The sequence below is a fragment of the Lontra canadensis genome, unplaced genomic scaffold, assembly GCF_010015895.1.
Source record: "Lontra canadensis isolate GAN:19392208 unplaced genomic scaffold, GSC_riverotter_1.0 scaffold2, whole genome shotgun sequence".
NCBI classification, from domain to species: Eukaryota; Metazoa; Chordata; class Mammalia; order Carnivora; family Mustelidae; genus Lontra; species Lontra canadensis.
In genome coordinates this window covers 34837665-34864577 of record NW_022630996.1, presented here as the reverse complement: position 1 = coordinate 34864577, position 26913 = coordinate 34837665, and the positions used below count along the sequence as shown (strand labels likewise).

General features: G+C 37.1%; 1 protein-coding gene across 1 annotated transcript in view; it reads right to left on the bottom strand.

Moving 5' to 3' along the window:
• Positions 1–243: 243 nt before the first annotated feature.
• Positions 244–26913, bottom strand: part of TBX20 (T-box transcription factor 20) — a 57808-nt gene continuing 31138 nt past the window's right edge. The window contains exons 7-9 of the mRNA XM_032871768.1: positions 6849–6961; positions 4784–5168; positions 244–676 (exon numbers count right to left, since the gene is read on the bottom strand). Coding sequence (XP_032727659.1) covers positions 4828–5168; positions 6849–6961 — 454 coding nt within the window. The 3' untranslated portion in view covers positions 244–676; positions 4784–4827. The remainder of the gene's footprint in view (positions 677–4783; positions 5169–6848; positions 6962–26913) is intronic.

The following is a 26913-nucleotide window of genomic DNA, read 5'->3' as shown; positions in this document are numbered from 1 at the left end:
CATCAGGAGGAGTGAATGAGTGAAAGGGATTAGGTGTAGAACAGGAACCAGTGGGAACTTGTGAGCAGTGTCTTCTCTATAGGCTTCCAGATACAATTAAAGACAAAAAACAAACTCTGTATAGCAATCTTGTTGGCTGTGTCTGGCCTGGGAGTGGCCAGCTATTACCCCTAATCTTACCTAATCCATTTTTTTTTTCCAGGTGAGCAAACGGGTACCAAAAGTCATGAAGCAAGTGTGTAAGATAAAGAAAGGTGTAAATGTGTGCATATATATCAAAACACACCATTTTTAATGAAAGAAATTAATATCCGCACATGTGTACTTCTGTACAATTTTGGGTAATATATAATTTTAAGCTGTTTACAAATAACATGTAATGCTTCAAATATTACATAATGTTGATAATACATTTCTAGCAGAAATAAATATATTGCACTTAAAAAGAACTTCATTAGATGTTACTTCATAGTATTAAGCTTATAACTTCTTTTTTCATAAAACATTTCCCCTGCCCTTCCCCCCACCCCCAACACACACACTTCATCACAGTGACTGTTCTCACGCAATTCCTTAAGCAAATGAACACAGCAAACGACAGAACTGTGATAGAGTCTACTAAAGAGGCTATATCCAATTTTATACTTCAGGAAATAAAAGACATTCTTTCATGTTTCTGAAAATAAGAAAAAAATGAATACACATTTTAATGTATCAGAAGTAAAATACAACAAATTGTATTTTTTGTCCAGATGTATTGTTTTACCAATGTTTTTATTTTCTTATTATCAGGGGAAGGGATTAGAATTGAGGGAGGGACAGAGAAAGAAGGGCCAGAAAATACTTAAGGATTATTTGCCTATTAAATATTTATAAATGAACCGTTGCGTATTTAAGCATGCTGAAGAAAGATAAATATTAGAATATTTTATAACTGGCATGGAATATTAGGGAAGAAATTATTTTATGGTTTTCTAAAGTTTTAAGAATCTGTAACCTTCCCTTTGCTTACTTACAGAAAATCCTTGCATTCTGAAATAATATAAAAACATGTAAAATCCATTCTTCCACCCAAGCTGTCTAAAGGAGTCAGCTGAAAATCTTTTCTATGTCCACTGCTTGCTTTCTTTCTAGTCTAGACTAGGGTATAATAGCTTTGTTTTTAATGATTATCAATTCCATACATGTTTATTAATGTAAAGTTTCCTTACTTAGTGGAAGACTGAATAAAAATATTGTTTTTCTTGCAATATGTGACCCTGCACATTACATAACTGAGTTTTTGGAACTTTAGTTGCTGAGTCATGGCTAAGTTTGACTGCTTATTTAATGGGGTGATAAAGTTATCCTATCCATTTTATTTGAAGCTTATTTTTCTCAATAGAATTCAGCTTAAATATTAGTAAGACGGGCTGAAGAGCTAACATAAAATTTAGAAATGGGTTAAATACCCTAACCTCTCTCTGAAAAATCCATAGGCAGTATGGGAATAGGGATCCTTTTCTTCCAAAGCTATTTTTTCTTGGGCATTTGGAGGATGTCTTTTTTCTTTTTTTGCATGAGGGGCTAGAGATGTTGTGGCTGGAGAAGTGTAGTAACAGATGTGGATGAGAGTGGGAGAGGGGAGATCTTGGAATACCCCAGAAGTTAATGTAACTTCTATAATATGACTCTACACAGGGTTTTTCTTAGTATCTTTTTAATACCTCCCATTCAGTGCCATCTACTAGGAATAACAACAAACCTTTGTTAGAAACTCAAAAGGACTCGTAGTGCAACCTAAATTCATTAATATAGAACTTGTAACCTAATAATTTATTATATATTAGACACCAGATGGATATATTTAACAACCTATGTACTGCTAAGAGTGGACAGAGGAGGGGGAAGACTTGGAAAAGTAGTAAAAGAAATAACTGAACTTACTCAGCATTATTGATACATGTTTTAAAAATAAATCAGGTCTGCAGAACCTACTAAGATATGAATTAATCCCTTCAGGTTAGATAAAGCAGTTCTGGAAGGGCCTCATTTTAGCAGCACTGCACATTAGCCATGCATTTTGATACTGTAATAAAACTTGGGGGAAACCCTGGATTTATTCCAAATATACTATAACTCATGCTCTGAATTATTCAATTGGCTTTCCCACTATCTAGTTCTTGCAATTACTTTTGGTAGGATAGATTTTAGACTTTAAAATCTTAAATACCCAAAGAGTTAAAGAATCAACAACTAGAATAGCTTAGAAAGACCCCGGTTGGAGTAAACTTCTACCCTTGGTTCTCATGGCTAGGATGACTTTGATCAGTTTAAGCTCCATTGTACCTTGTGCTTTTTATTTCTGGTTCAAATAATGCCAGATACTTCAAGAATACATCCAATTTAGAATTTCAGGTGTTATTTCCAAAGAGCATGCTTTGGTATCCTAGTTTTTGCTTTTCTCTAAGCGCTCTACTTATTTTTAGCCTTATATTGCTTAATTACAATATCAAGTTATGAAGTCAGGAAATACTGGCGTAAAACCATATTTAGCAAAAACATACAATCCTACTTTAAGATCTGTCAATTGGGAAAAATGTCTAAGTGGTATTGAACTGATCTTGTCATTCTCATCAGAAGGATTCACTTTAGTAGACCAGCAATTTACCAGAGTATTGAGTAGCATCATGTTAAATAGCATCTAGTTTTGTTATTCCTGCCATAAGCAGCAGTACTGTGTATTGAAAGGAGCACTTGGCAATAGGCCAACTATTAAGTGTCAAATCCCTATCCTAATCTGTATGGTTATTTAAACATTACTCAGAGCTGCTTTTTTAAGGAAATGCATTATCTATGCTGTGTTTGAAAACAAACTACCTGTGGATACTGTAGCATAACATGCAAGAAGTTAGAAATTAGCCTATGATGTCTGCATAGGACCTGGAGATGCTTGGCTGGCACAGCCCATGCTTCTCCATAAGTAAACTGTGGGACATAGTGGAGAAAAACAATTGACAAGTCCAGCAACAATGGCATCACATAGACAGGCTATGCCATTATGCCTTGTCTCATAGACTAGAAATGCCCCAGAAAAGCATTTGGTATGGAAAAGCATAACAGAACAACCAAATAAAATTCCATGCAGTCTGATGTGATAAGTATATTGCGTTTACTCCCGCCTCTACTCTCAGCAGTGATATTTCCCATCTCTTTTAACAGGTTCAGTACTTTTACAGTCAGAACAAAGTAGATACAAAATTTAAATTAGGTTAAGATAGAGTTCTGGGGAATACTATAAAGAAGATAGGTTATATCTCATAGCTAGAATGTATTATATCTAAAGTTGAAGGACTATAAACTTCACTAAATTTCTGTTGTTAAGGAAATGGACTGTTAAAAAATTCCATATACACTTCCCTGACTGTAAATGCTTAGATACATGTTGCCACCCAATACAGAGATTATATATCGCTAAAATATCCTCAATTACTAAACACTAGAGGAAGGCTTAAGAAGACATTAAGAATGCAAAATAGAGGGTAAATGCTTTACACTGATTTACAAGCACTGCCAGTGTTTTAGTCAGGGGGTCACTGAGTTGACCTATGATTTCATATAATGGACTAGAAAAATGGTAAAGGAGTCACTGAATGAACGGTAAGAAAGAAGGACAAACCAGATATAGGTGCACATAAGTCCTTGTAAGCATAGGTTAAATGGTGGCTATACGGGCATTCAGAATGGTCATTCACAAATCCTTGTCAATCAGTGGTAACAGCTAATCTAATAACAAAGCAGATTTACCAAAAATGAGAATTTGGCCCAGGACATTTTACCACACAAAAGGTCTCCCAAAGCTAAACTAAAAATGAAGAGACCTTTGGTACCCATGGCAGAGAAATTCCCTTCAGAACAGGGCAACCGTCTTGTTATTGCAGGCTGAGAGAAAGTCTCACGTGGCATCTCCTAGAGGCTTTAGAAATGTTCCTCAGTGAGTAAGTCAGTAGTGCACTTAGAATGCAGCCCAGAAAAATAAAACCTCAGTTTTACGATGTAACACATAGAGCCTCTTGCTTCAAAATTGTGTATAGGTTTTTCCAACACAAACGACAAGTAATTGCAAGAAAGAGAATTAGGAAGAAAGAAGACAAGACTGGGAAAAAGAGCTTGTCACATACTGGCCCCTCAGTATTACAAAAAGAACTTTGTAAAGTCATTACTACCTATTCATCCACAAAATAGGATGCTTCAGCATTGTCTCGGCCCCTTCTCCAGCAAACTAATACAAAGGGAAACTAAACATGCCTAAGCTACAACACTACAAATGTTTCTCTATTGGCTCCCATTTTTCTACAGGGAGAAATGGACTTAAGTTAGTCACTATGCATTACAGTCAGTATGTTATATATATTGCCTCTTTGAAGATTCTTTTAATCTGTGGAAAGCAGAAAGAAAACCATATCTACACATTGATTTTATACATTACTGCATTGACACAGCATTTTTAACTGCTAGGTATAATGCACCTTAAGATTCATCTGCCTTGGGTTATTAAATTTCCTGGATAAGTTAGTATACTATTGGCTGCTGGACTTAGGCTGGATAAGTCTACATTGATTCTCTCTCGAACCCAAGAGCTGTCCCCAAACTACACATGACTCCTGGTCTGTGGTGCACTCCCTCAGCAGTAGGTTTAATTGTGAGTCCAGCTCTCCTCTTTAATAGGTCCCATGTCTCCTGGAGAGCTCCTGCTCTAACACCCGACATCCCACCCACCCAACCCTGCCCCGTATTTCCATACCCATTTGCACATTCTAGATCTGGATTCTCCTAGGTTTAGAAGAGTCATACAAATGGTGTCATCACAGCAGAGGAATGGCGCAGTCCTTGGATAGCAGCGTAGGGCCCCTGCTGAAAGTAGTGATGGTACCGGGGCATGTGGAATGAGGGGAATGTCGGGCCACTCCCCTGCATGGAGCTGGCAATAGCTGATGGTGTCAGAGGCATCCCAAGTCGGCCATAGGGTGGCAACGAGCCCTGTATAGGGTGAGGAATGGGGGTTGCTATGGATGCTGTGCTGGTGCCCAGTGCAGTCAGGGGCTGGGGGTGCTGAAACCCGGGGAAACTGGATGAAGAGGACACCCAGGAGCTGAGAGACAAGTTCTCGGATGTTGTAAAGGCTGACCCTGGAAGGAAAAGAACTCATTAGACTAGGAACTCTATTTTAGTGCGCAAATCAAGAATTACATTATCTATAAGGACTGATTTATTTTTTTAAATATATAATAGATCTGCAATTTAAAAAGACAAGCTTGTCAACCATGAGTCACAGCTAACTTTCCAGGTAAGATATCATTTATACCATATATGGAAGAGAAAATTTACTAAATAGAAAAAGCCTTAACTCATTAGATGGTCTACATACTCCCAGAGAATGGCCAAAACACTAGAACCCTGCCTGGAAGTGATAACTGGATTCCCTTTAAAGGAGCCCAGATGGCTGCTATCTGTCCTGACCTCGACAACATGCCTGGAAGGTAGGCTGCACATACGAGCCTCAACAAACTCACTGGTTTCTAAAGGCATTGTGAAAACTCCCAAAAATGGTTTTCTTCTTATAGCTTCCATAATTCTTTATTAAATATTTGACAAATTGAGGGGCACCTGGGTGGCTCAGTTAGTTAAGCCACTGCCTTCGGCTCAGGTCATGATCTCAGGTCCTGGGATCCAGCCCCACATCAGGCTCTCTGCTCAAGCAGGGAGCCTGCTTCCCCCTCTTTCTCTGCCTGCCTCTCTGCCTAATTGTGATCTCTCTCTCTCTCTCTGTCAAATAAATATATAAAATCTTTAAAAAATACACTTGACAAGTTGCAAGAGTAAGATTTTCTTATATCACAGCATCCACAAGTTTAAACAAAAGTTGACACAATTTTCTAACTGTATAATTAATTACTAGTAGTCCATTTGGATTTAATTTCAAGAGATGTCCTGTATTTTGACAGATTACACTAATCCAAAAGGACATAAAAATTTGACAGAGGGCTCTGTCCCCACATGAACATCCCTGTGTTGAGGGTTAGGCACCTTCTGGACTCCCAGCTGCAAAGTGCTCCTCTGTGAGCCTTTGGGACAGAGGAACTTCTCAGTATTCCCCCACTGTCACCACTGGGGCCACTGCCTGTACATAGTGCCCTTCACTAGGAAAATCTTCTAAAAAGTGTTTTCTGGGGTACCTGGGTGGCTCAGTGAGTTAAGCATCTGCCTTTGGCTCAGGTCATGATCCCAGGGTCCTGGATTGAGCCCCACACTGGGCTCCCTGCTTAGTTGGGAGTTTGCTTCTCCTTCTCCTTCTGTCCCTCCCCACCCCTGCTCATGCACGTGTGAGCTCTCAAATTAATAAGAACTTTTAAAAAGTAAAGCAAAATAAAATAACTAAACGTGTTTTTCATTTTAGTCATCGATCCTAATAAGATAGTTCTGGAATATCTTGTAAGAGAAACAGATACAGTCCTTGATTTCAGATTATAAAATTGGGGTTCAGAAAGACTAAAGGACTGCTCCCAGAGCCTAACAGCTCTTTGGTGGTAGATCACAGACAAGTAACTCCTGAGCCCTGACTGAGAGGCTTGATGTCCTTTCACTAGAAAATCACAGGAAACCATCAGGTAGAAAAATTACTTAAGACTCTGAAGCAAAATAATGAGTTGTATGAAAATCAGCCTCAGGAGCTGTCCTTCCTCAAGAGACTCCTGAAATACTTTTGGGGCAGAATGCTCCCTGAGAACTACAAGTTTCATCACTTACTTTTCTTTCTCATTCTGGGTGCTCTTGCTCCCAGCAGTTACTCTGCCTGGTAGCTGTCTTACCTCGATTCTGTGTTGTCTGAACCTCATCCCCCAGCACATCCTCTTCTCCTCCATAGGTACGGATGGGTGAGCGGGCATAGGAATGCTTCTGGATCAGGCTCTCCACACTTTCCCTAAGTTAGAGAAGGACACATCCTGAATAAACTGCAAAGTCCTTGGAGATGAAGATGGGTCTGAAAGATAATTTACTAGTCAGTAAAACCATCTTCTCAGCCAAAAGATGCCCACTTCAGGGAAAGGAGACATTCAAAATATGCACATTTATGCCACTACAGACTCCTCAGAAACATGACCTCAGACGTGCAAATATAAGCAAATGTAACTGGATAGGATAGGGACAATCCCCAGAAATCCTACAACATGGAAGACAAAGAGGTGAACAAGGAACTGGAATGTAGAGTTTAGGAACATGCGAATGTAGAGTTTAATGATTTGAAAATTGAGGGAGTGAAAATCCTGAGGAGCTGCAACGACTCTTCTAACTTCATCAGCTAATGAATATAAAACAAAGACTTGACTGATACGAACTGCACTTACTCAGCATCTAATGAAATGCTGGCCAGAAGTTCAGAATGTCATTAGTCATAAAAAGACAACATTCACTAGTAAACCCAGTAAGCACACAAAGTATGTGACAATATGGGTAGTTGGGATAATGTACACTTTGAGATTCCTGTTGCTTTAAGACTGAAAATAACAGAAAATCTCTAAAGGACACATAAAATGGCCATTAGGAAATTGAAACCCCCCAAATAAATTGGTCCATTGACTTTGAAAGTGGTCTTCCTGTTGAAACATGGTCTAACAAAGAATGCAGTTAACTTTAAAAATGAGAATTATATTGGTATTGGCCCATTTGACCAGCTGTTGTTTTGTGGGGGGGGGGGGGGGGGGAAGCCAGCAAGAGTTTAGCCAAAGAATTCTCTGCAAAAAATGCAAGTTGATAGCAGATTACAGGCTTATATAGTATACATCTCTAAAATAGCTGTGGCTTAAAGATCAACATACCAAAGGACAGAAAAAAGAACTAAACAATTGAAAAAATTGTGTGTTGAATTTCACATTGAGGGGACAAGGAAAGCAAGTAAAATGTCACAATAGCTTTTCAAAATGTAACATCTGTCAACATTTCATATAGATATATAAACTTTACTGGTAAAAAAAATACTAACAGTGTATCTGGCCTTCTAGAAAACTTGTATACTCCGAAATGAAAGCATTTTGTCATATTATATAGCTTGCAAGTGAGAACATAAGGGTAAGCTTAAAAGAAAAGTTAATTGTAGCAACTATTCAAATTACATCTCCATTCCCAGGGAGTTTTAAAATAAGCATACAGTACCAACATGCAGTCAAAATGATTGGGATCCATATCCAATAAATTAACATACAGCTAGCTTAAAAAGTAAAAATATTTCCATATTTACTGATATGGAAAGAACTCTAATATATAGTAAGTGAAAAAAATACAGAAGATATATAGGCATAAAGTATGTTACCATTTGTGAATTTAAAACAAGGAATATATATGTTTGTATATGCGTAATACTTCTGGAATGTTCCAGTTTCAGAACAGGAAACTACCTAGAATAGGTCATCTCCATATGGTGGAACCAGGGATTTGAGGGACTGGAGCAATGTTTCCCAACCTTGTCTTGACTCTCAAATTTGTCCCAGTTCCACTTGAGTCCCCTGGGGCTCTTAACAAAGAAAAGCTAAATTGAGGTGTAATTAATATACAACAAATGGTATATATTTAAAGTGTCCAATTTGACCAGTTTGGGGCGTATGTGACCAGTGACACCACCACCATAAGTAAGATAACAAACACACCTAACACTGACAAAAGCTTCCCCATGCTTCCTGGTCCCCACCCCAACAAGTCTGACCGAGGAAACCACTAATAAGATTTCTGTTCCTACAGATTAGTTTGCATTTTCTAAAACTGTATGAAAATGAAATCCTATCTTATGTTTTCTTTTTTTTTCATGTTTTCTTTATTAATCTGGCTTCTTTCCACTCAGCATAAATATTTTGAGATCCATCATGTTGGAGCGCATTATCAATAATTGAATCTTATTCTGAGTAGTGCTGTGATCCAAGCTATAGTATGGACTATAGTTTACCTGTTCACCTGTTGAGCAACATTTACCTTGTTTCTAATTTCTGTTACACAGGAAGCTGTTACCCATACTCACGTAAAATTTTTTAAGTGGACATATGCTTTCACATCTTATTTTCTAAAAAGGTTTTTAGTTACCAAAAAGGTTTTTAATTACAAATTTCAAAACTATCAGTCTGAAACCATAAGAGACTCTTAATCTCACAAAACAAACTGAGGGTTGCTGGGGGGAGGGGGGTATGGAGAGGGTGGTAGGGTTATGGACATTGGGGAAGGTATGTGTTATGGTGAGTGCTGTGAAGTGTGTAAACCTCGTGATTCACAGACCTGTACCCCTGGGGCTAATAATAAATTATATGTTAATAAAAAAAAACTATCAGTTTCTTCTTGAATGAATTTTAGTAGTTTGTGTCTTCAAGGAATTTGTCCATTTCATCTAAATTATTGAAATTATAAGCTAAGTATTCATAATATTGCTTTATTATCCTTCCTTTCAGTATCTGCAGAATCTGTAGTGAAGTTACTCCTCTTTTTCCTGGCTATGGTAGCTTGTCTTCTCCCTTTGTTTCCTAATCAGTTTGGGTAGAGGACTGCCAATCTTAATATATCTACTTTGGTTTTGGTCCCACTGATTTTATCTATTGTTTTCCTATTTTTTATTCCACTTATTTCCATACTGATGTTTATTACTTCCTTTCTTCCACTTACTTTGGGTTCTTGTTTGTTTGTTCATCTTTCCTAGTTTCTTGTCATGAAGCTGCAGTCATGGATTTGAGATTTCTGTTCACTCCTACAGCAGGAATGTAGGGGTGACTCAGTCAGATAAGCGTCTGACTCTTGGTTTCAGATAAGGTTATGATCTTGGTGTTGTGAGATCAAGTTTGCATTGGGCTCCACACTCAGTGCAGTCTGCTTAAGATTCTCTCTCCCTCTGCCCTCCCCCTGCTTGCTCTAGTTCTCTCTCAAATAAATAAATCTTTAAAAAAATAAAAATAATGTGGGAATGTAGCCTATAAATTTCCTCTTTGTTTTAGCAGCATCCTCCAAGTTTTTATGGGCTATATTTTCATTTTCATTCAATTCAAGATATTTTCTAATTTCCTTGTTGATATCTCCCATGACCCTTGGGTTATTTAGACATATGTTATTTAGTTTCCAAATGTTTGGGAATTTTCCAGTTATCTTCCTGTTAATACTGCTTTCTAATATAATTCCATTGTGGTCAGAGAACATACTTTGTATGACTCAAATGCCTTTAAATTTTTGGGACCTGTTTTTTGGCACAGGGTATTGTCTATCTTAGTAAATGTTCTGTGTGCACTTGAAAACAAAGTATATTCTGCTGATGTAGGACAGAGAATTTTATAAGTGTCAGTTGGGTGAAGTTGGTTAACAGAGTTGATTAAATCTTCTATATTTTTACTCATGTTCTACTTGCTCTACAAGTTTTTGAGAGAGGAATAGTGAGGTCTCCAACTATAATTGTTTATTTTTCTATTTCTCCTTACAGTTCTGTCAGTTTTGCTTCATGTACTGTACTCTGAAGGTCTGTTAGGCGCATAAATATGTAGGACTGTATGGTCTCCTGATGAATTGAACCCTTTATAGGCATACCTCAGAGAGACTGTGGATTCAGTTCCAGACCACCCCAATAACATAAATATAGCAATAGAGCAAGTCAAATGAATTTTTTGGTTTCCTGGTACATATAAAAGTTATGTTTACACTACACTGGAGTCTATTAAGTGTACTATAGTGTTATGTCTAATGAAAACAATGTATATACCTCAATTAAAAAATAGTTCATTGTTAAAAAATGCTAACCCCATCTGAGCCTTCAGGAAGTAGTAATCTTTTTGCTGGTAGAGGGTCTTGCCTCATTGCTGATGGTGCTGACTGATCAGGGTGGCAGTGCTGAAGGCTGGGATGACTGTGACAATTTCTTCAAGTAAGACAATGAAGTTTGCCATATAGATTGACTCTTCCTTTCACAAATGATTCCTCTGGGGCATGTGATACCATTTGATAGCATTTTACCCACAGAAGAACTTATTTCAAAGTTGGAATCAATACTCTCAAACCATTACTGCTGCTTTATCCACCAAGTGTATGTCATATTCTAAATCCTTTGTTGTCATTTCACCAATCTTCACAGCCTCCTCACCAGGAGTAGATTCCATCTCAAGAAACCACTTTCTTTGATCATCCCTAAGAAGCACCTCCTCACCCATTAAAGTTTTATCATGAGCTCATGGCAATTCAATCACATCTTCAGGCTCCAATTCTAACATTAGTTCTCTTGCAATTTCTGCCCCATCTGCAGTTACTTCCTCCACTGAAGTCTTGAATCTTCAATCTGTAAAAAATGCAGCCTCTACAAATCACAACAAAGCGATGTGCAATGTAATGCAGTATGCCTGCTTCAGTATGAAATGATCTACTATATCCATGGTAAGTGCTTTCCTCTGAAATCTATGATATCAGTAGAGTTATTCCAGTCTTTCTTTTGACTAGTGTAAACATGGTATATTTTTTTCTATTGCTTTCTTTGAACTTGTTGCGTTTATATAAAAAGTGCATTTCTTAAAAGGCAGCATATATTGGGATTGTGCTTTTCAATCCAAACGGACAATCTCTCCCCTTTAATTGCGGTATTTAGTGCATATATATTTAATGTGATTATTAATATGGCTAGGTTGAAGTCTGTCATCGTTCTATTTGCTTCTTACCTTCCCATCTGCTATTTACCCTTTTCTTTTTTTGTCTTCTTTTAGGTAGCTTTATTCTTTCATTTCATCTCCTTTGTTCATTTATTAGCCATAACTTTTGTTATTTTAGTAGTTGACTTAGTATCATAGTAAGTATTTTTAACTTACTACAATTTACTAGGCAAATGATATGATACCACTTCAAGTATACTCAAGACTTATAATAATATATTTCCATTTCTCCCTTCCATCCTTTGTGCTATTTGTCAAACATTTTACTTTTACATGAATCCAGCATTACATTGTTACTGTTTTGATTAAATAATTATTTTTTAAAAGATGTAAAGAATATGAATCTGATCTACTTATCCTTGTAGTTACCATTCCCACTGCTCTTCATTCCTTTGTGTAGATCCAGATTGACATCTAATCTTCTTTCTACCTGAAGGACTCCCTTTAACATATTTGTAGTATATTTTGCTGATGGTGAATTCTTTTAGCTTTCATATATCTGAAAAATGTCTTCATTTTACTTTTATTTTTTTGAAGATATTTTTGCTGAGTATAGGATTCTAGGTTGACAGACACATTTTCTTTCTGTACTTCAAAAATGGTGCTCTACTATCTCCTCGCCTACTTTTTTTTTTCTATTTACTTTGTTTTTGTAAAGAAATCTGATGCCATCCTTATTTTCATTCTTTTTATGTGATATCTTTACTTCCCTGGTTGCTTTCAGTACTTTCACTTCATCATACATTTGAGCAATGTTAGTATGATGGGCCCTGGTGTTATTTCTTCAAGCTTCTTGAGCCTCTTTGGATTATGTGTTTTAAGTTGTCATTATATTAGAAAAAAAATTTGGATATTACTACTTAAATATAATTGTTCTCCCACCAACCCCCAACTTCCCATCTATCTTTAAGGGTCTCCAATTACACATGTATTAGACTGCTTAAAGTTTTCTCATAATTTACCAATATGCTTCACCTTTAAAAATTTCTCTTTGTTCTCTGTGTTTCACTTTGGATAGTTTCCATTGCATGTCTTCAGTAGAATTTTGATTTGAATATTTTGGACATCTTCCATCTCTCTAATTTTTTGAAATAGATATAATTGTTTTAATGTCCTTGTCCTGTAATTGTAATATTTGTAATATATAAGTTTATCACAATATTGGTCACATTTTCTACCTCTTTATACTTCTGTTAATTTTTTATTAGATGCAAGACTGTGAATTTTATCTTCTTGGGTGCTGGATGTTTTTGTATTCCTATAAATATTCTTGAGCTTTGTTCTGGGATATAATTAAGTTACCTGGAAATAATCTGATCCTTTTGGGTCTTACTTTCAAGATATCTGAGGGAAGATTGGAACACTGTTTTAGTATTTCCTCACCATTGAAGCAAAAACCTTCTGAGAATTCTATCAAATGCCCTGCAAATCAGAAGGTTTTCCAGTCCATCTGTTAGATGTCAGAACAGGCACTATTCCCACTCCTGTATAAATACTAGACCCTGTTTCCTCTAAACTTTTCAGGGGTGTCCTCCCCCTCCCCCAGCCTGTGGTAGTTTCCTTGGATGCATGTGCTAATCAGATCTCTGCTGAACAGTCAAGAGGGATCCCCTAAAGATCTTTGGAGTTCTCTTATCCTAAAGTCTGTCCTGTGGATTCTGTTTTGGTCTCAGCAGACTCTTAGCTCTAACTGTTAAACTCAGGAAATTTGCCAAGCTCTGCCTGTATTCTCTGCCCTTGTGCTACAGCCTGGATATACTCTCAAACCATATGCTAGTGCCATCATAGGGCTCACCTCATTTGATTCCCAACCCTTGGGGATTACTGTCTTTTTTGCCCAATGTCCAATATAATAAAAAAATTGTTTTGTATATTCTTCATTATTTAAGGCAATAGAGTATATTTGGTCCTTGCTACTTTACCTTTACCTGAAGCAACGTCCCTCCTGGAGATCTTCTAAAAATTTGAAAACCCAGGCCACACCAACAGAATAAGTAAACCACAATCTCTGGGGGTGAGACACAGGCTTTGGTAATTGTTAAAGTTCCCCAAGTGACTCCAATGGGAATGCAAATTTAAGAACAGAGGAAAGGTATGTGATGGATGTTTTTCACCAGATACTCCCCTGTACCCTCTGAACTTTGAACATATGTATTGTTTATTCAAAATTAATTTGAAATCATAAAAATGTCATGAAAGTAATACTCTACCAATTAACAACAACAAAAAAACCAAACTGCTGAACTAAACACCAATACTTGGTAAATTTCTTATAATGAATTGATAAAACTTATTATTATCATGCTGATTTTTATATAATATTGAAGTATATATTTTATATAGTATAGCATTGAAGGTAGAGTGGTATATTGGAAATATCATGGGCTTTAAAGTCATTTATCAAATGGATGAATGTTTAGATGAGTAGGTGGGCCACCCAGAATCATTTTCACATGCTAGTTCTGTTACTTCCTTAATCTCTCTTCATCTCTAAATTGAGGAACATAATACCAGCCTCACGTGGCCATTAATTCATCCAAAAATATTTACTAAATACTTATAATGAACAAAGGACTATTTTAAGAATTGTGGATATAGCAATAAACAAAACATAAAAATCCCTAACAGGACAGTAGTCTAGAGGGAAAAGAGAGAGGGAGACATTAAGAAAAATATGGAGCACATTAGGTGATGATAATAGTGCTATGGAAGGATAAAAATAAAACAGGGACTAGTGATAAGAACTGTAACTGTGAGGATTAACTATGATAAGGCATTTGAATTGGCCAAAACAAAGTCTGGCACATACGAGTACTTAGTAACCCATAAAAGTATCTAAAGCAGGTAAAAATATTTTATTCTCTTAGATTATATTTATCTCCAATTTATTCTACCCATCTAAATAATCCTAATTCAGAATAATGAGATCCAAACAGGAGGTTTTTTTCCTGGTGACAGAATACTAAAGTTAGCAGAGAACTTGACTACAGTGTTATCTGCAGTTCTACTATAAAATTATATCTATCATGGAGATAAAATGTTAAACTTAAGCAAATCCATATCACCTGTTTAAAAGTGAAACCTATATTAAAAAATCTCTTGAACAGACTTGTTGAATCCTTTGACTTAGACATATTGAGATGAAAATAGTTCATCATTTACTAAGAGGCATAATAAATACATTAAATGCAAAAATTAATGGAAAGGATAATCTGGCATGACATGGATGCTAATTAATCAATTTGCCAACCACCCTATATTTTAACCTTTATATGCCTACACTCTGGTTAATGTCGGACCCCCCACAGCCTTAACAGCAGATGTCACTTCCCCAAGGACTTAATTCACTACAATATTAGAGAGTGACTGTCTTTGTGGGTTACTCAGGTCGTTAAGAAAAAAGGCAAGTTAGCTTGGCAACCCTTACTAAAATGAAACTGTAACACACCAAGCTGATGTCCTTTTAGTCCTTTTAGTCACACCAGCGTGTGTCATACTGTTAATATTTAAATTTAATATTTAATTATTTAAAATGAACTTATGTGGTTATCTTCACATGAGAGAGGAACTTGCTTCAAATAGCCTAGGAAACATTTTCTCACTGTATAGTTACAAAGGAATGGCCATCAATGAGCCCATTTTGGGTGATCTATTTCTGAGGTATATTCCTCTTCCCATCCTATGCACATAAACTGCTCAATCCAAGCATTTAAATTCAAAACCAAAATGTAGTATTTGCTTCTCTAAAAGTACCCTTATATAAAATCACTTAAACATCTTTCACATACACACCCAGATAAATCACTTCCCAAATATAATGAATCACTGCCTTCTGAAGTATCTTGCTTTTCTTTAAGAAGTACATTATATTCATTTTGTCCTTGGTAGATCACTGGTATCATTACTTATTCTCATCTCTAAGAGGGAGGAAAAAAAGGATTTTATCGAAGTGATTTACTTGTGTCAGGCCTGGAAGTGAACTGAAAGCAATGGCAGTTCTTACATAAAGGATGGCATAATTGAATTATTGCCTTTTAAGTGATTAAAAACAGTGGTGCAGTATCAGCGCCCATCTCTTTGAAGATGTGGCAAAGAGTAGACAGCCCGCTTTGTTTACTTTGGGTCTAATCCCTGTTTCTAGCAGGATGAAAAGTGCAAAGAATCTGTTAGCCTAGAAACCCTATTGGAAGGACTTCTAAAATACTGTACCCTGAAAAATAAGGGATGACTCACCTAATGGGTTAAGTGACTTAGGTATCACAAGCTATGACCCTGTCTTGTAATGCTCAAATCTCTAAAATCCCAAAGCAAGAGCCCGTAGCTTTAATTCCTTTGGATTTAATAAATAAAATAGGGTACCATTACTAAAGTACCATTATCGGCCGTTCTAAATATCTAACACTATATTATTTTTCTAGGCAGAAAAAGTACATTATTACCTTACATATCTTTAAAAGATCTCTTTTGACTACCATGTAACCATCAATTCCAAGAATAATATATGTGTGAGAGATGCTATCATAGTCAGAAGGTGGGCAAGATAAAGGGTAGCTACAGTGATTATGTTGATCCTGCCAAAACATTCAGACCTGTTTGAAGTCCCTGTTTGTTCAAACTAGATAAGCAAAACCAACACCCCCTATCAGTATTGGAACTGATCGCCCATCCTTGTTTCTGAAACTGGAGTGCAAATTTCTCAGCGTTCAAAAAGCAAAACCTTCCTTTTCTCCTCCCTTCTTTCTTTGCATCATCACGATACCTAATACATTCCTCTTCTACCGTACTTACTAGATTGATCACAGTCATGTGTTGGCATGACTGTCTCTACTACTGTGCTGCTGGCCTTCAAACAAGGAGAGAACAATACTTAATCTAAGCAGTAATTCTCAAACTTCATTGTGCTGTGTCTCCCACAAAATTCCCATGTTGACATCTTAATTCGCAGTGTGATGGAAGTAGGAGGCAGGGCCTTTGGTAGACAATTAGGTCTTGAAGGTGGAGCCCTAATAAATGGGATTAGTGCCCTTGTAAAAGGAGAAAGGAAATCTTCCTTTGGTTTTCTCTTTTCTGCTTTTCAGCCATGTGAGGACACACTGAGAAGATGGCTATGAACCAGAAAGCAGGCCCTTATCAAACACTGAATCGGCCAGCTTCTAGAACCATGAGAAATAAAGATCTAGTGTTTAAGCTACTCAGACTGTGGCATTATTGTTAGAGCAGTCCAAACTAAGACAGTGCATCAGAATTAACTGGCGGACTTGTCAAAACACAGACTGTTGAGCCCCACCCTTGAGTTTCTGATTCTGTAGGTCTGAGGTATGGCCTGAGAACGTGATTTTCTGTGTGTTTCCAGGGGATGCTGATGCTGCTGACACAGAGACCACTCTTGGAGAACCACTGCCCGTAGTGTCAAGGTTAGTGTCAAGGTTACAAGTATGTTCACTGGCACTTTCTTAGCTTGAATCCTAGCTCTGCCACTTGTGAGTTGTGTGCCTGTGGTCAAATTGCTTCACTTCTCCATGCCTCAGTTTCTTCATCTGTAAAATGAGAATATTAATATGGTCTAGCTCTTAAGGTTATTATTAAGATTCAATGAATTAACACACATAGAGAGCTGGGATATAATACCTGGGATATAATAAGCATTAATAAATGTTTATAGATAAAATTAAATTCTTGCTGTTATTGAGTAGCAAGATCAGGTGTTCCTAAAGCTGGTTACAGAATCATGACCATTTTAGATAACATTAGGACTTACAGATACTATAACTTGCCATTTTTCACTTAAACCATCCTATACTATACAGGTCAGGGAGAAAATTAAATAGAATTTCAATTTGCATTCTAACTTTCTCTCCTAAATACAGGCCTGGGAAAAAACTGTTTAGGGAGAAAATGTCAAATCCATTAAAATCAATTCTATTTGACAAGAAACAAAATATTTAAAGTTGTTTTTGCTCATCAATTTGTTTAAGTTTACATCGTCTTCCTGGGCCTCTGTAAATAACTCCTTGTCACAGTATTTCCCCAAAGATATATGCAGATAATGTTATAAATTACTGGAAGACAATATATCAATATGTGTAGCTTCCACAAAGTACTTAATAAATGAAAACTTTAGATAATATAATTTGAGATGCATTATAAATCATTAATTTTGAGAACTGAAATATATAATACAATTCATCTTAGAAAAGCAAAGTAACTCTAATTTTTTAAAAAGCTTTTAGACTTCACTTTATTATTTATTTCACTTAATCCTACTAGTTTTTCTTTCCAGTAGTAATATATATTTCTGGTTTTCTATTATCACTAGCAACTTAAATAAGTAAACTGAACCAATTGTGGGTAGAGGGGAGAAGCTATTATGTTTAGTTTCTAAGTCTTACAGCTGTGACAACTAGAAGAAAGCTCAAAGAAAGCAAAGTACAGATCACTCAGCCTCTAAATAAACTTTAGTAAATTGTGAGGTAGGGAACAAATGTCCTTCATACACAGACAGAAAGACACAAGCAAGAAAAAAAAAAAAAAAAGAGGACAACTTACAAGTATAAGCCAATTGTGAATAACTCTGCTACTCTAATTACTGACTTACTGGTTTGTTTAACACTACTTTGTAAAATAAATGCTTCCTCTTATAAGCTCTGGATAAATGAATTAACATTTTCAGTGCAGAAACACAGCTTGCTAGTTAAAGGAATATTGCAGTGACTGTAAATTGAAAAAAAATTAATTCTGTTGAAAGCCATCACTTCCTTGAGATTGTTGTCAACAGATTATTTTACTTTATTCAACTAACAGATTTTATTTAGTAGCAGACTTTAATCCAGTTACTAAACAAAACTGCTTTTCTTTTATGCATGTAGGCTCTTAGACTATCTCTCCTTTGGAAATGATTTTAAAAAATGTTTCTTTCCTAAGAAGGTGTGTGACTGGATTCCTTATTTGGATCTGGGTTTTGATTTCTTCTATAAAAAGAGGGTGTGGTAGGCAGCTGGTGGGCTGGATTAGATGATCTCTAAGATTCATATGGTGCTAATGATTTATGAATCCTTAAATATATAAAAAGGAAAAATTAAAAATAGCTATTTTGAAAAAGTCCAGTGCTAGTTGTAAAGAACCGTGGACTCTAAACCCCTCATCTACTAAGTGTACCCTGAGCAAATCCCTTGCAGTCTCTGGGCCCTCATTGCTTCACTGGTATAATGATACATAAATTGTTGGGTGGCTCCCCAAGTCCTTCCAGCCTCAAAATACATATTTCCTAGAAAGCTTGGCTTCAGTGTTTTTTTGGAAGTTTAACCGCAATCTATTAAGGCACACTTAAGTATGAACAATATAATTTAAAATATTTTTCTTATGTTGTAATCTGTACTTAAGAAAGAAAGAATATGCCAATAATTAAAAATAGAGTCATTTTCATTTATACAAGATTGAAGTATCAAATACTGCTCAATCATCTCAGAGATAAAATTCAGTTTTTAACTCTTTGATTTCTGTCTCTTCATTCCGAGCAACATCACATTTCTGGAGTATGTCCCTCCAAGCAGAGGTGACACAGAAGTCTTCTGTCCTCCCCTATTGCAGAAAGCCCTGGCCTGCTCTGTGGCTCCTGTTACGGCAAGTGGGTCCCAGGGGAAAACTGTGGATCACTGGGAGCAGGGGCAGATCTAAAGGGCAGGGTTTTAGCAGACTTCACTGAAATTATATTTCAATTTTACATCATTACAGACACTGCCTAATCTACTTTGTAAGAATCTCCATAATGCTCAAGTATCATTGTATTTATGAAAGATTAAGGGAATTAGCAAGTTTTATGAGCATAACTCTTTCTCTATTCACTCAGTTGAAGCTTAATCTACATATTTTTTCAGCTAATATGGTCCCTTCCTCCTAATATACATTACTTCTCTCCTTTGCTTAAATCTATTCTGCTGGTTTTTCTCCAAAGACAGGATATAAAAGTGATATGAGAATTTATGTTGTTGGCTATCTGGGCAACAACTATGAGGCTGGACTAACCACTTCACAAAATGCATGACTGGGATTCCTGAATATCAGAATTCTCTTTTTTCAAAAGCTAGCCAAAATGCTTAGAAGTAGTCCAATATCAGCAGATATCCTGAGAAGAGGTAAGTGCAGATGGAAAGGAAAGATGATCTAAGAGCACAAAGAAGTCTCACTCGACCAAACCTCAAGAAAAAGGTAACTGTTACGTCCAATGAGATGTCCTTCAGCAGATGAATGGATAAAGCAGATGTGGTTCATATATTCTATGGACTATTACTCAGCCATCAGGAGGGATGAATATCTACCATTTGCATTGACATGGATGGAGCTGGGGGGGATTATGCTAAGTGAAATCAGTCAATCAGAGAAAGGCAATTATCATATTGTTTACTCATATGTGGAACACAGGAATAGCACAGAGGACCACAGGGGAAGGGAGGGAAAACTGAATGGGAGAAAATCAGAGAGGGAGACAAACCATGAGAGACTATGGACTCCAGGAAACAAACTGAGGGTTACAGAAGGGAGTGGTAGGGGGATGGGGAAACTGGGTGATGGGCAGTAAGGAGGGCATGTGTCGTGATGAGCACTGGGTGTTATATGCAACTAATGAATCATTGAACACTACCTCAAAATCTAATGATGTATTAGATGTTGGCTAATTGAATATAATAATTAAAAAAAAGAGGAGAGTTTTAAAGAAATAACTGTACTATCAGACAGCTGGAGAGAGTATTGAGCATGCTATCTATTCCACTCTACCAAGCAGTCCATCAAAATGGTGCAAGTGCCAGTGTCTGGAGGGGACCCATGTTGTAGAAAAGGGAAATCCAGATAATCCTCCCATTTCACTTCACCCATGAATTCCCACCTCTCTGCCTCTCAAGGTATCAGTAGAGCTTTTTTTTTTTAACTTTTTTTTAAGATTTTACTTATTTATTTGACACAGAGAGATCACAAGTAGACAGAGAGGCAGGCAGAAAGAGAGAGAGGAGGAAGCAGGCTCCCTGCCGAGCAGAGAACCCAATATGGGACTCGATCCCAGGACCCTGAGATCATGACCTTAGCCGAAGGCAGAGGCTTAACCCAGTGAGCCACCCAGGTGCCCTCAGCAGAGCTTTTGACAATTCAAAAATTATTCCACTGGGAAGCTTATTAGAATACAGTGAAGGGAGAGTCTTAGATTATACTCCAGTGACTACTCATTATAAGGAAGCACAAGGTACAAGGGGAGTAAATGAGTAACATTTCAGAGGACGGATGGTACCTTCTTTCCATCCCTTAATGACACCTATGAGTGAAGAAAACAGGGACACAGCAAGTCCAGGTAATCCTCTTCCGGGAACTAGGGATCCTCCTTTGTCTTTTGATCAAGGACAATAAGAAGGAAAAACAAGGAATCTTTTGGTCATTCCAGAGAAGAGACTATATCACTTAAATGGGAAAGAATATTAGATTGCCATCAGAGAGCGACAGCTACACTTTACATCAGGAGACAATAACACCATAGTTAAGATATGGTAGGAAAGAAAATGTGAGGCAAGGATTATCTATCAAGTCAAACTGACTTTTGCAAATAAAAACCACAAACTCATGTTCATGCAAAAGGCAAGGAGCACTGGCCCCATGAGCTTTTCTTGAGGCATCTAGCAGAAAAGGAGCTTCAGAAAACCAAAATGGGGAGACAATGACATAAGATGCATCTGTGGTCATTATATCTATATTTCCTTGAAGAACTAAGATTAAACCATGGTGATAAGAAAGTACATGTGGGGGTGCCAGGGTGGCTCAGTTGGTTAAGTGTCTGCCTTTGACTCAGCTCATGATCTTACGGTCCTGGGATCAAGCCCTGCATCAGGCTCCCTGCTCAGTGGGGAGTCTGCTTCTCCCCCTTCCCCTGCTCTCTCTTTCTCTCTCAAATAGGCAAATAAAATCTTTAAAACAAAGAAAGATAGAGTACCTGTGTGATGAGTCTATACTCTGACAAGGTAAATCAAGTACAATTCTCAAGAATGGGAGGAGGATGGGGAGGGAAGATGGTAAGTAGAATAAGGTTGTCAGTCATCTGTATTTATTAACTGAGATTAAAGGGTAATGACTTCAAATGCTTAAAAACAGGGAAAGTGGGGGAAAGAGAAAAGTTACTAGTTAATTTCAATTCTGTTCATAGGAGGGGACCTACAGAAAATTAGAAACAGGGGACTAGGAGTTTTTAGAAGGCATTAGTGTAAAGGAAAACAGAGTAAGAGTACAAACCTCACTAGATACCAAAAAACAATAGTACAAAAAAAGGTTCCTAATAAGACAGACCACACAGCAAGAGATTATTTACATAATGCTTGTTTATCTATTTAAATATAACAAAGCAACTGAACTAAATTCAAACATATTAATATGTACATTACATATATACTTTATATATGTTTTATACTAATGTAGTGTGTATGTACAACCCATAATATTAATGTACATTGCCATGTGGAAAAAAACAAGGTAGAAAATGTATAGAGCATGTTAACATTTAAGAAAAAGAGGGAAAAATATATAAATGTATACCTGCTTATATTAAAAAACACGCTGAAAGGATAAATAGTCCGTTTTTTGTTTTTTTTTTAAATGGTTACTTATAGGAGAAGGAAGAAATAGGGTGGAGGGGATTGGGAGAGAATCTTGAGATCTTTGAATAAGCCATATTCTGTAGATCTGTCTTAAAGCCATGTAAATCATTTATTAAATAATCATGTAAGAAAATTACATTTTTAATTCAAAAAAAACCCAGAGAATACAGTAAAACAAATGAATCTAAATGTATGTCACTGGGTAATAAGAAAAACTGCATAGGGAAATGCTCCCAAATGACTTTAGAACGCTCTAGAAGTGAAAGAAGAAAAAGAAACTAAACGAACCAAAAACACCCTGGCAGAATCTACACTAAGGATGAAAAGAACCACCACAAAAAGATTTTCAGCTATTTTTAGTTGCCACATTGTTGCAGGTATGTGATTCACATATCCTGAGACTGTTATGTATCTGCGCACTCCAAGATAAAGCAAATGAGTTATGATAAAACATTCCATCATTCCCTTTATTAGCGAAAGCTGGATTCACAGCATGAGAGAAGAGATACAGACAGAAGGTGGAAGAGGTTGTGTAAAAGCCCAATCGCCCTGAATTTAAATGAAAAGTGTTAGTTTGAACTCATGTTGGATTTTATCTTTAAAGTTCATGGGCATGTGCCCACCCTCTTCAAACTGAAAGCTTAGGTGGAGAGGTGGTGGCTCACATTTTACTTATTTGAAGTTTTGAGTACCCGGTTCTTATACATTTCAAGGATGTTACTTTGCCATTTTAAAACGCAAATCTGAAAAATATTAGAAAAAGCATTTTCTAATTCCCTCACAATAAACAGGATGATGTTTTAGGAGTCTTTCTCACATCTGCTTTCCCAAAAGCCTTTCATACTGTTCTCTGAAGACCCTAAAAAATTTTAGTGTTAAAAGAAAAAAAAAAAAAAAAAAAAAAAAGTTACAGCCTATTTTCCAATTATTCATCACAGTTCAGGTTCAAGATTAGAAAATGGATAAATATAACATAGATAATTGCAATCTACAGTCCGGGTTGTATGCATGCCTGGGTTGTCACTTTGTTGCCCTACTCGGTCACCTTTCTTTGGCTTGAACTATAGGCACTAAAATGACCCTGTGAACGTGCCTAATTACCACTGTATATCGGAAGGACAAGGCACTGGCAGAGATCACATCTCGCCAGCTCTGTCAACAGGCTCAAAATGAAATTCTGAGTTTCTTCATTTTAACCCAGAAAGAGGAAAAAGTCATCCTATGGGCATAAAATTGCTGGGTAGGAGTTTTCCTTGCTGTTAGTATTTCCATGGCCCCTTAAAGCTCGAAGCCAGGAATCAGCAAACTTTTTCTAAAAAGGCCAGACAGTAAATGTTTAAAGCCTCACATGTTTTATGGTCTCTGTGAGATCCACTCCACTCTGTCTCTGTAGCAGAAAAGCAGCCACATTCAATACGTGAACTGAAAAAAATGTGACTGTGGTCCAATAAAATTTTATTTATACACAATAAAATTTAATTTCATATTATTTTTGCATGTCACAAAGCATTCTTTTTTTTTTTTCAACCATTTAAAAATGCAAAGACCATTCTTACCATATGGACTCTACCAAACAGGCAGCCAGTAGTTTGCCAACCCCTGCTCTAAGCTACTTACCTGATTAGAGGTGAGCCCAGTGACCCTGCACTGCTCCTCACAAATACCTTACTGCCTCAGAAGCTCCAAAGGGAAGCTAAGAGCGCTGTCAGAACCAAACACTACTTCCTTTTAGCACACTAAGTCATTATGGAAGATCTAGAAATTACCCATAAACTGTGAACCTCTTCAGCAAAGTGGCCAAAACATTTGTTGTTCCATGGTTTAATGCAGGTAAAACTTCTATCCATTCCCAGAATATTAGATTTGCAACATTCCTGAAGTTTCCTTCCTCATCTAAATTAATAGAGTGGCTTTGAGCTCTGAGCAAAAAGACCTGATTCCTACTGGGCTTGTGTCCAAATTTCATGTGTTTGAAAGTTTTATTCAATGCCAGGGGATTTTAAACTTATTTTATTGAGACTTTCAGTACAAATCCTGAATGAATAAGGTGAGATAAGCCTATGTATTTAATTCTCTGTGCCAGCGACATGACTGAGAAAACAAAAGAAACTCAGGAAATCAGGTACAATGCCAACTACACACTTAGATATTTTAGCCACAAACAGGAGAGGGTGAGGGAAGCATCAAGCTGTGTGCCCGGTCATCACTGTACAAGGGAGAAAGCTAGCTGGGGAGGGAACAAATGAAAAGGCCTCTGCCAGAGCTTTACCTACACCCCACCTTGGAGCAGCAGAGATTAATAATACAGGCAGGTCTTTGAGCAGCTGACTGGGAGCAGATTCTCAACGCTGCTGGAGGCTAGGAGTAAGGAATCCCGCCACAGTGCTCTCAGCTAGCACGAGGTGGTTACGGGATACTGGAGACGGTGGGTCTGTGACTATGGCTGGCTCTGGAGCAGGGCTGCGAGGCTGCTCTGCCGGGTGGGTGGGAAGTGGGGTGTAGATGATTTCTAGCTGCTGAGGCAGACTGAGAGAGGAGGATGGTCGCTGCACGGTGAAAACTCCCTTTCCAAGGCTATGTTCACCCACCTGCCATAACTCCCTACGTCAAACAGAGTAATTATACTCCCACAGTGGCAAATTATAATAAATTTAAATTATCATCCCATTCTTGGCTCTGCACCTGAAAGATTTAACAAAGATCCACATGCTTTTATTCAAAATTAATCTCAACTTCAAACACTAAGCAAACAGACATCCTGTTCTATAGATGACCTAGGGCAAAGTAATTGGACATTTACAAAATATTCAGCAATTCGAGATGAAAACGAATTTCAAAAAGCAGAACAAGTGCTCTCTTTTGAAACTGACTTGTTTCAAGACAAGGAGAGATATTTTAATTCTCTAATTTATATTTTCAAATTTGCAGCAAGATTTAATACCCTCTCTTAACAAAGCAGGCAATAATGGGCATGAAAAGGAAACCATATGGATGGGAAAGTATACTCAGAAATAACAAAGTAATAATCACCACATCCTAAAAGAACTCAATGCCCAAAACACTGGATGCCACAGAAAACATAATCAACAAGTTAGAAGTCTTATATAAGAAATTTTCCCAACACCAGAGTAAAAAGTTAAGGAGATGAAAATTATTAAACAGAGAATAGAAACAGGGAATAGATTCAGGAGATCTAACATACATAATAATAGGAGTTTTAGAAGGTCTGACTAGAGCAGACCACTTAGAAGCAAAACAAGGAGGAGATAAAGAAGAATGAGAAGGCAATTTGCCCAAGCTGAAACACCAAACTGAGTTTTGAATTTAAAGCATTTAATTATAGAGTAAATACTAATTTCTACAAATCTACAACTGAACAAATACTGACACAATTTCTCAATTTCAAAGAAAATATTCTAAAAGCATTTTTTCGAGATAGAAAAAAGGTAAGCTTCCAACAAAGAGAAGACAATGGCTTTTATTCCTCAGTATTTAAAAGCCGGATGGCAAAGGACAGCTGAAAGAGTTCTGAGGGAAAAAACTATGACCACAATGGCAGCAGATCCTCTCGGCTAAGCAAAAACTCATAAAGAAAAAGGAGCCATATATCCTTCTCTGGCCAATTACTTAACACTTACCAACAACTGAGAGTAAAGTCAGGACACAATTCCAAACATTGGAGAGATTATAGCAATGAGCAATTAACAATGAAATGACTAGAATTCAATTTTTTTTTAAAGATTTTATTTATTTTTTTGACAGACAGAGATCACAAGTAGGCAGAGAGACAGGCAGAGAGAGAGGAGGAAGCAGGCTCCCTGCCGAGCAGAGAGCCCGATGCAGGGCTCGATCCCAGGACCCTGGGATCATGACCTGAGCCCAAGGCAGAGGCTTTAACCCACTGAGTCACCCAGGCACCCCTAGAATTCAATTTAAATGATTGTAGTTGAGGTACTATGAGCCTTACAAAAAAATTCTGAGAAAGAAAAAGATACACTAAATCTGGATTTGAAATCCCAGATTATTTAAACCGAAATTATGGGTTGAAGGAGGGGTAGTAGAAAGAAGAATCAAACACTAAGTATCTCCCATTTTACAAGAAAAGAAAGTGTATAGTTTCTGACAGTAACAGAGATACCAACTTTATAATTATGTCTTTTAGAATTTGAAAGCATAATTATTTTAAAAATACAATTAACATTAGAGAAAGGACTTTGGTTTCAGACAAACTAAAGTGGGTGTGAGGCTCAGCTCACACACAAATTGTGTGAATAAATAAACCAGTCCCTCTAAACTTGGTATGTCATCTGCCAAATAGGAACAAAATGGTTCTTTATTATTGGATTATAGGATTATTTTGGATTATATAGGATTATTTTGACGAGTGACAAAAATCAAGTGTGTAAAGCGTATAGTCCATTGCCTGACAAAACCTTGATAAATATAACAAAAGGCAAGAAGAAAAAATAAAAATATAGGGACGCCTGGGTGGCTCAGTTGGTTGGACGGCTGCCTTCGGCTCAGGTCATGATCCTGGAGTTCCCGGATCGAGTCCCGCATCGGGCTCCCAGCTCCACGGGGAGTCTGCTTCTCCC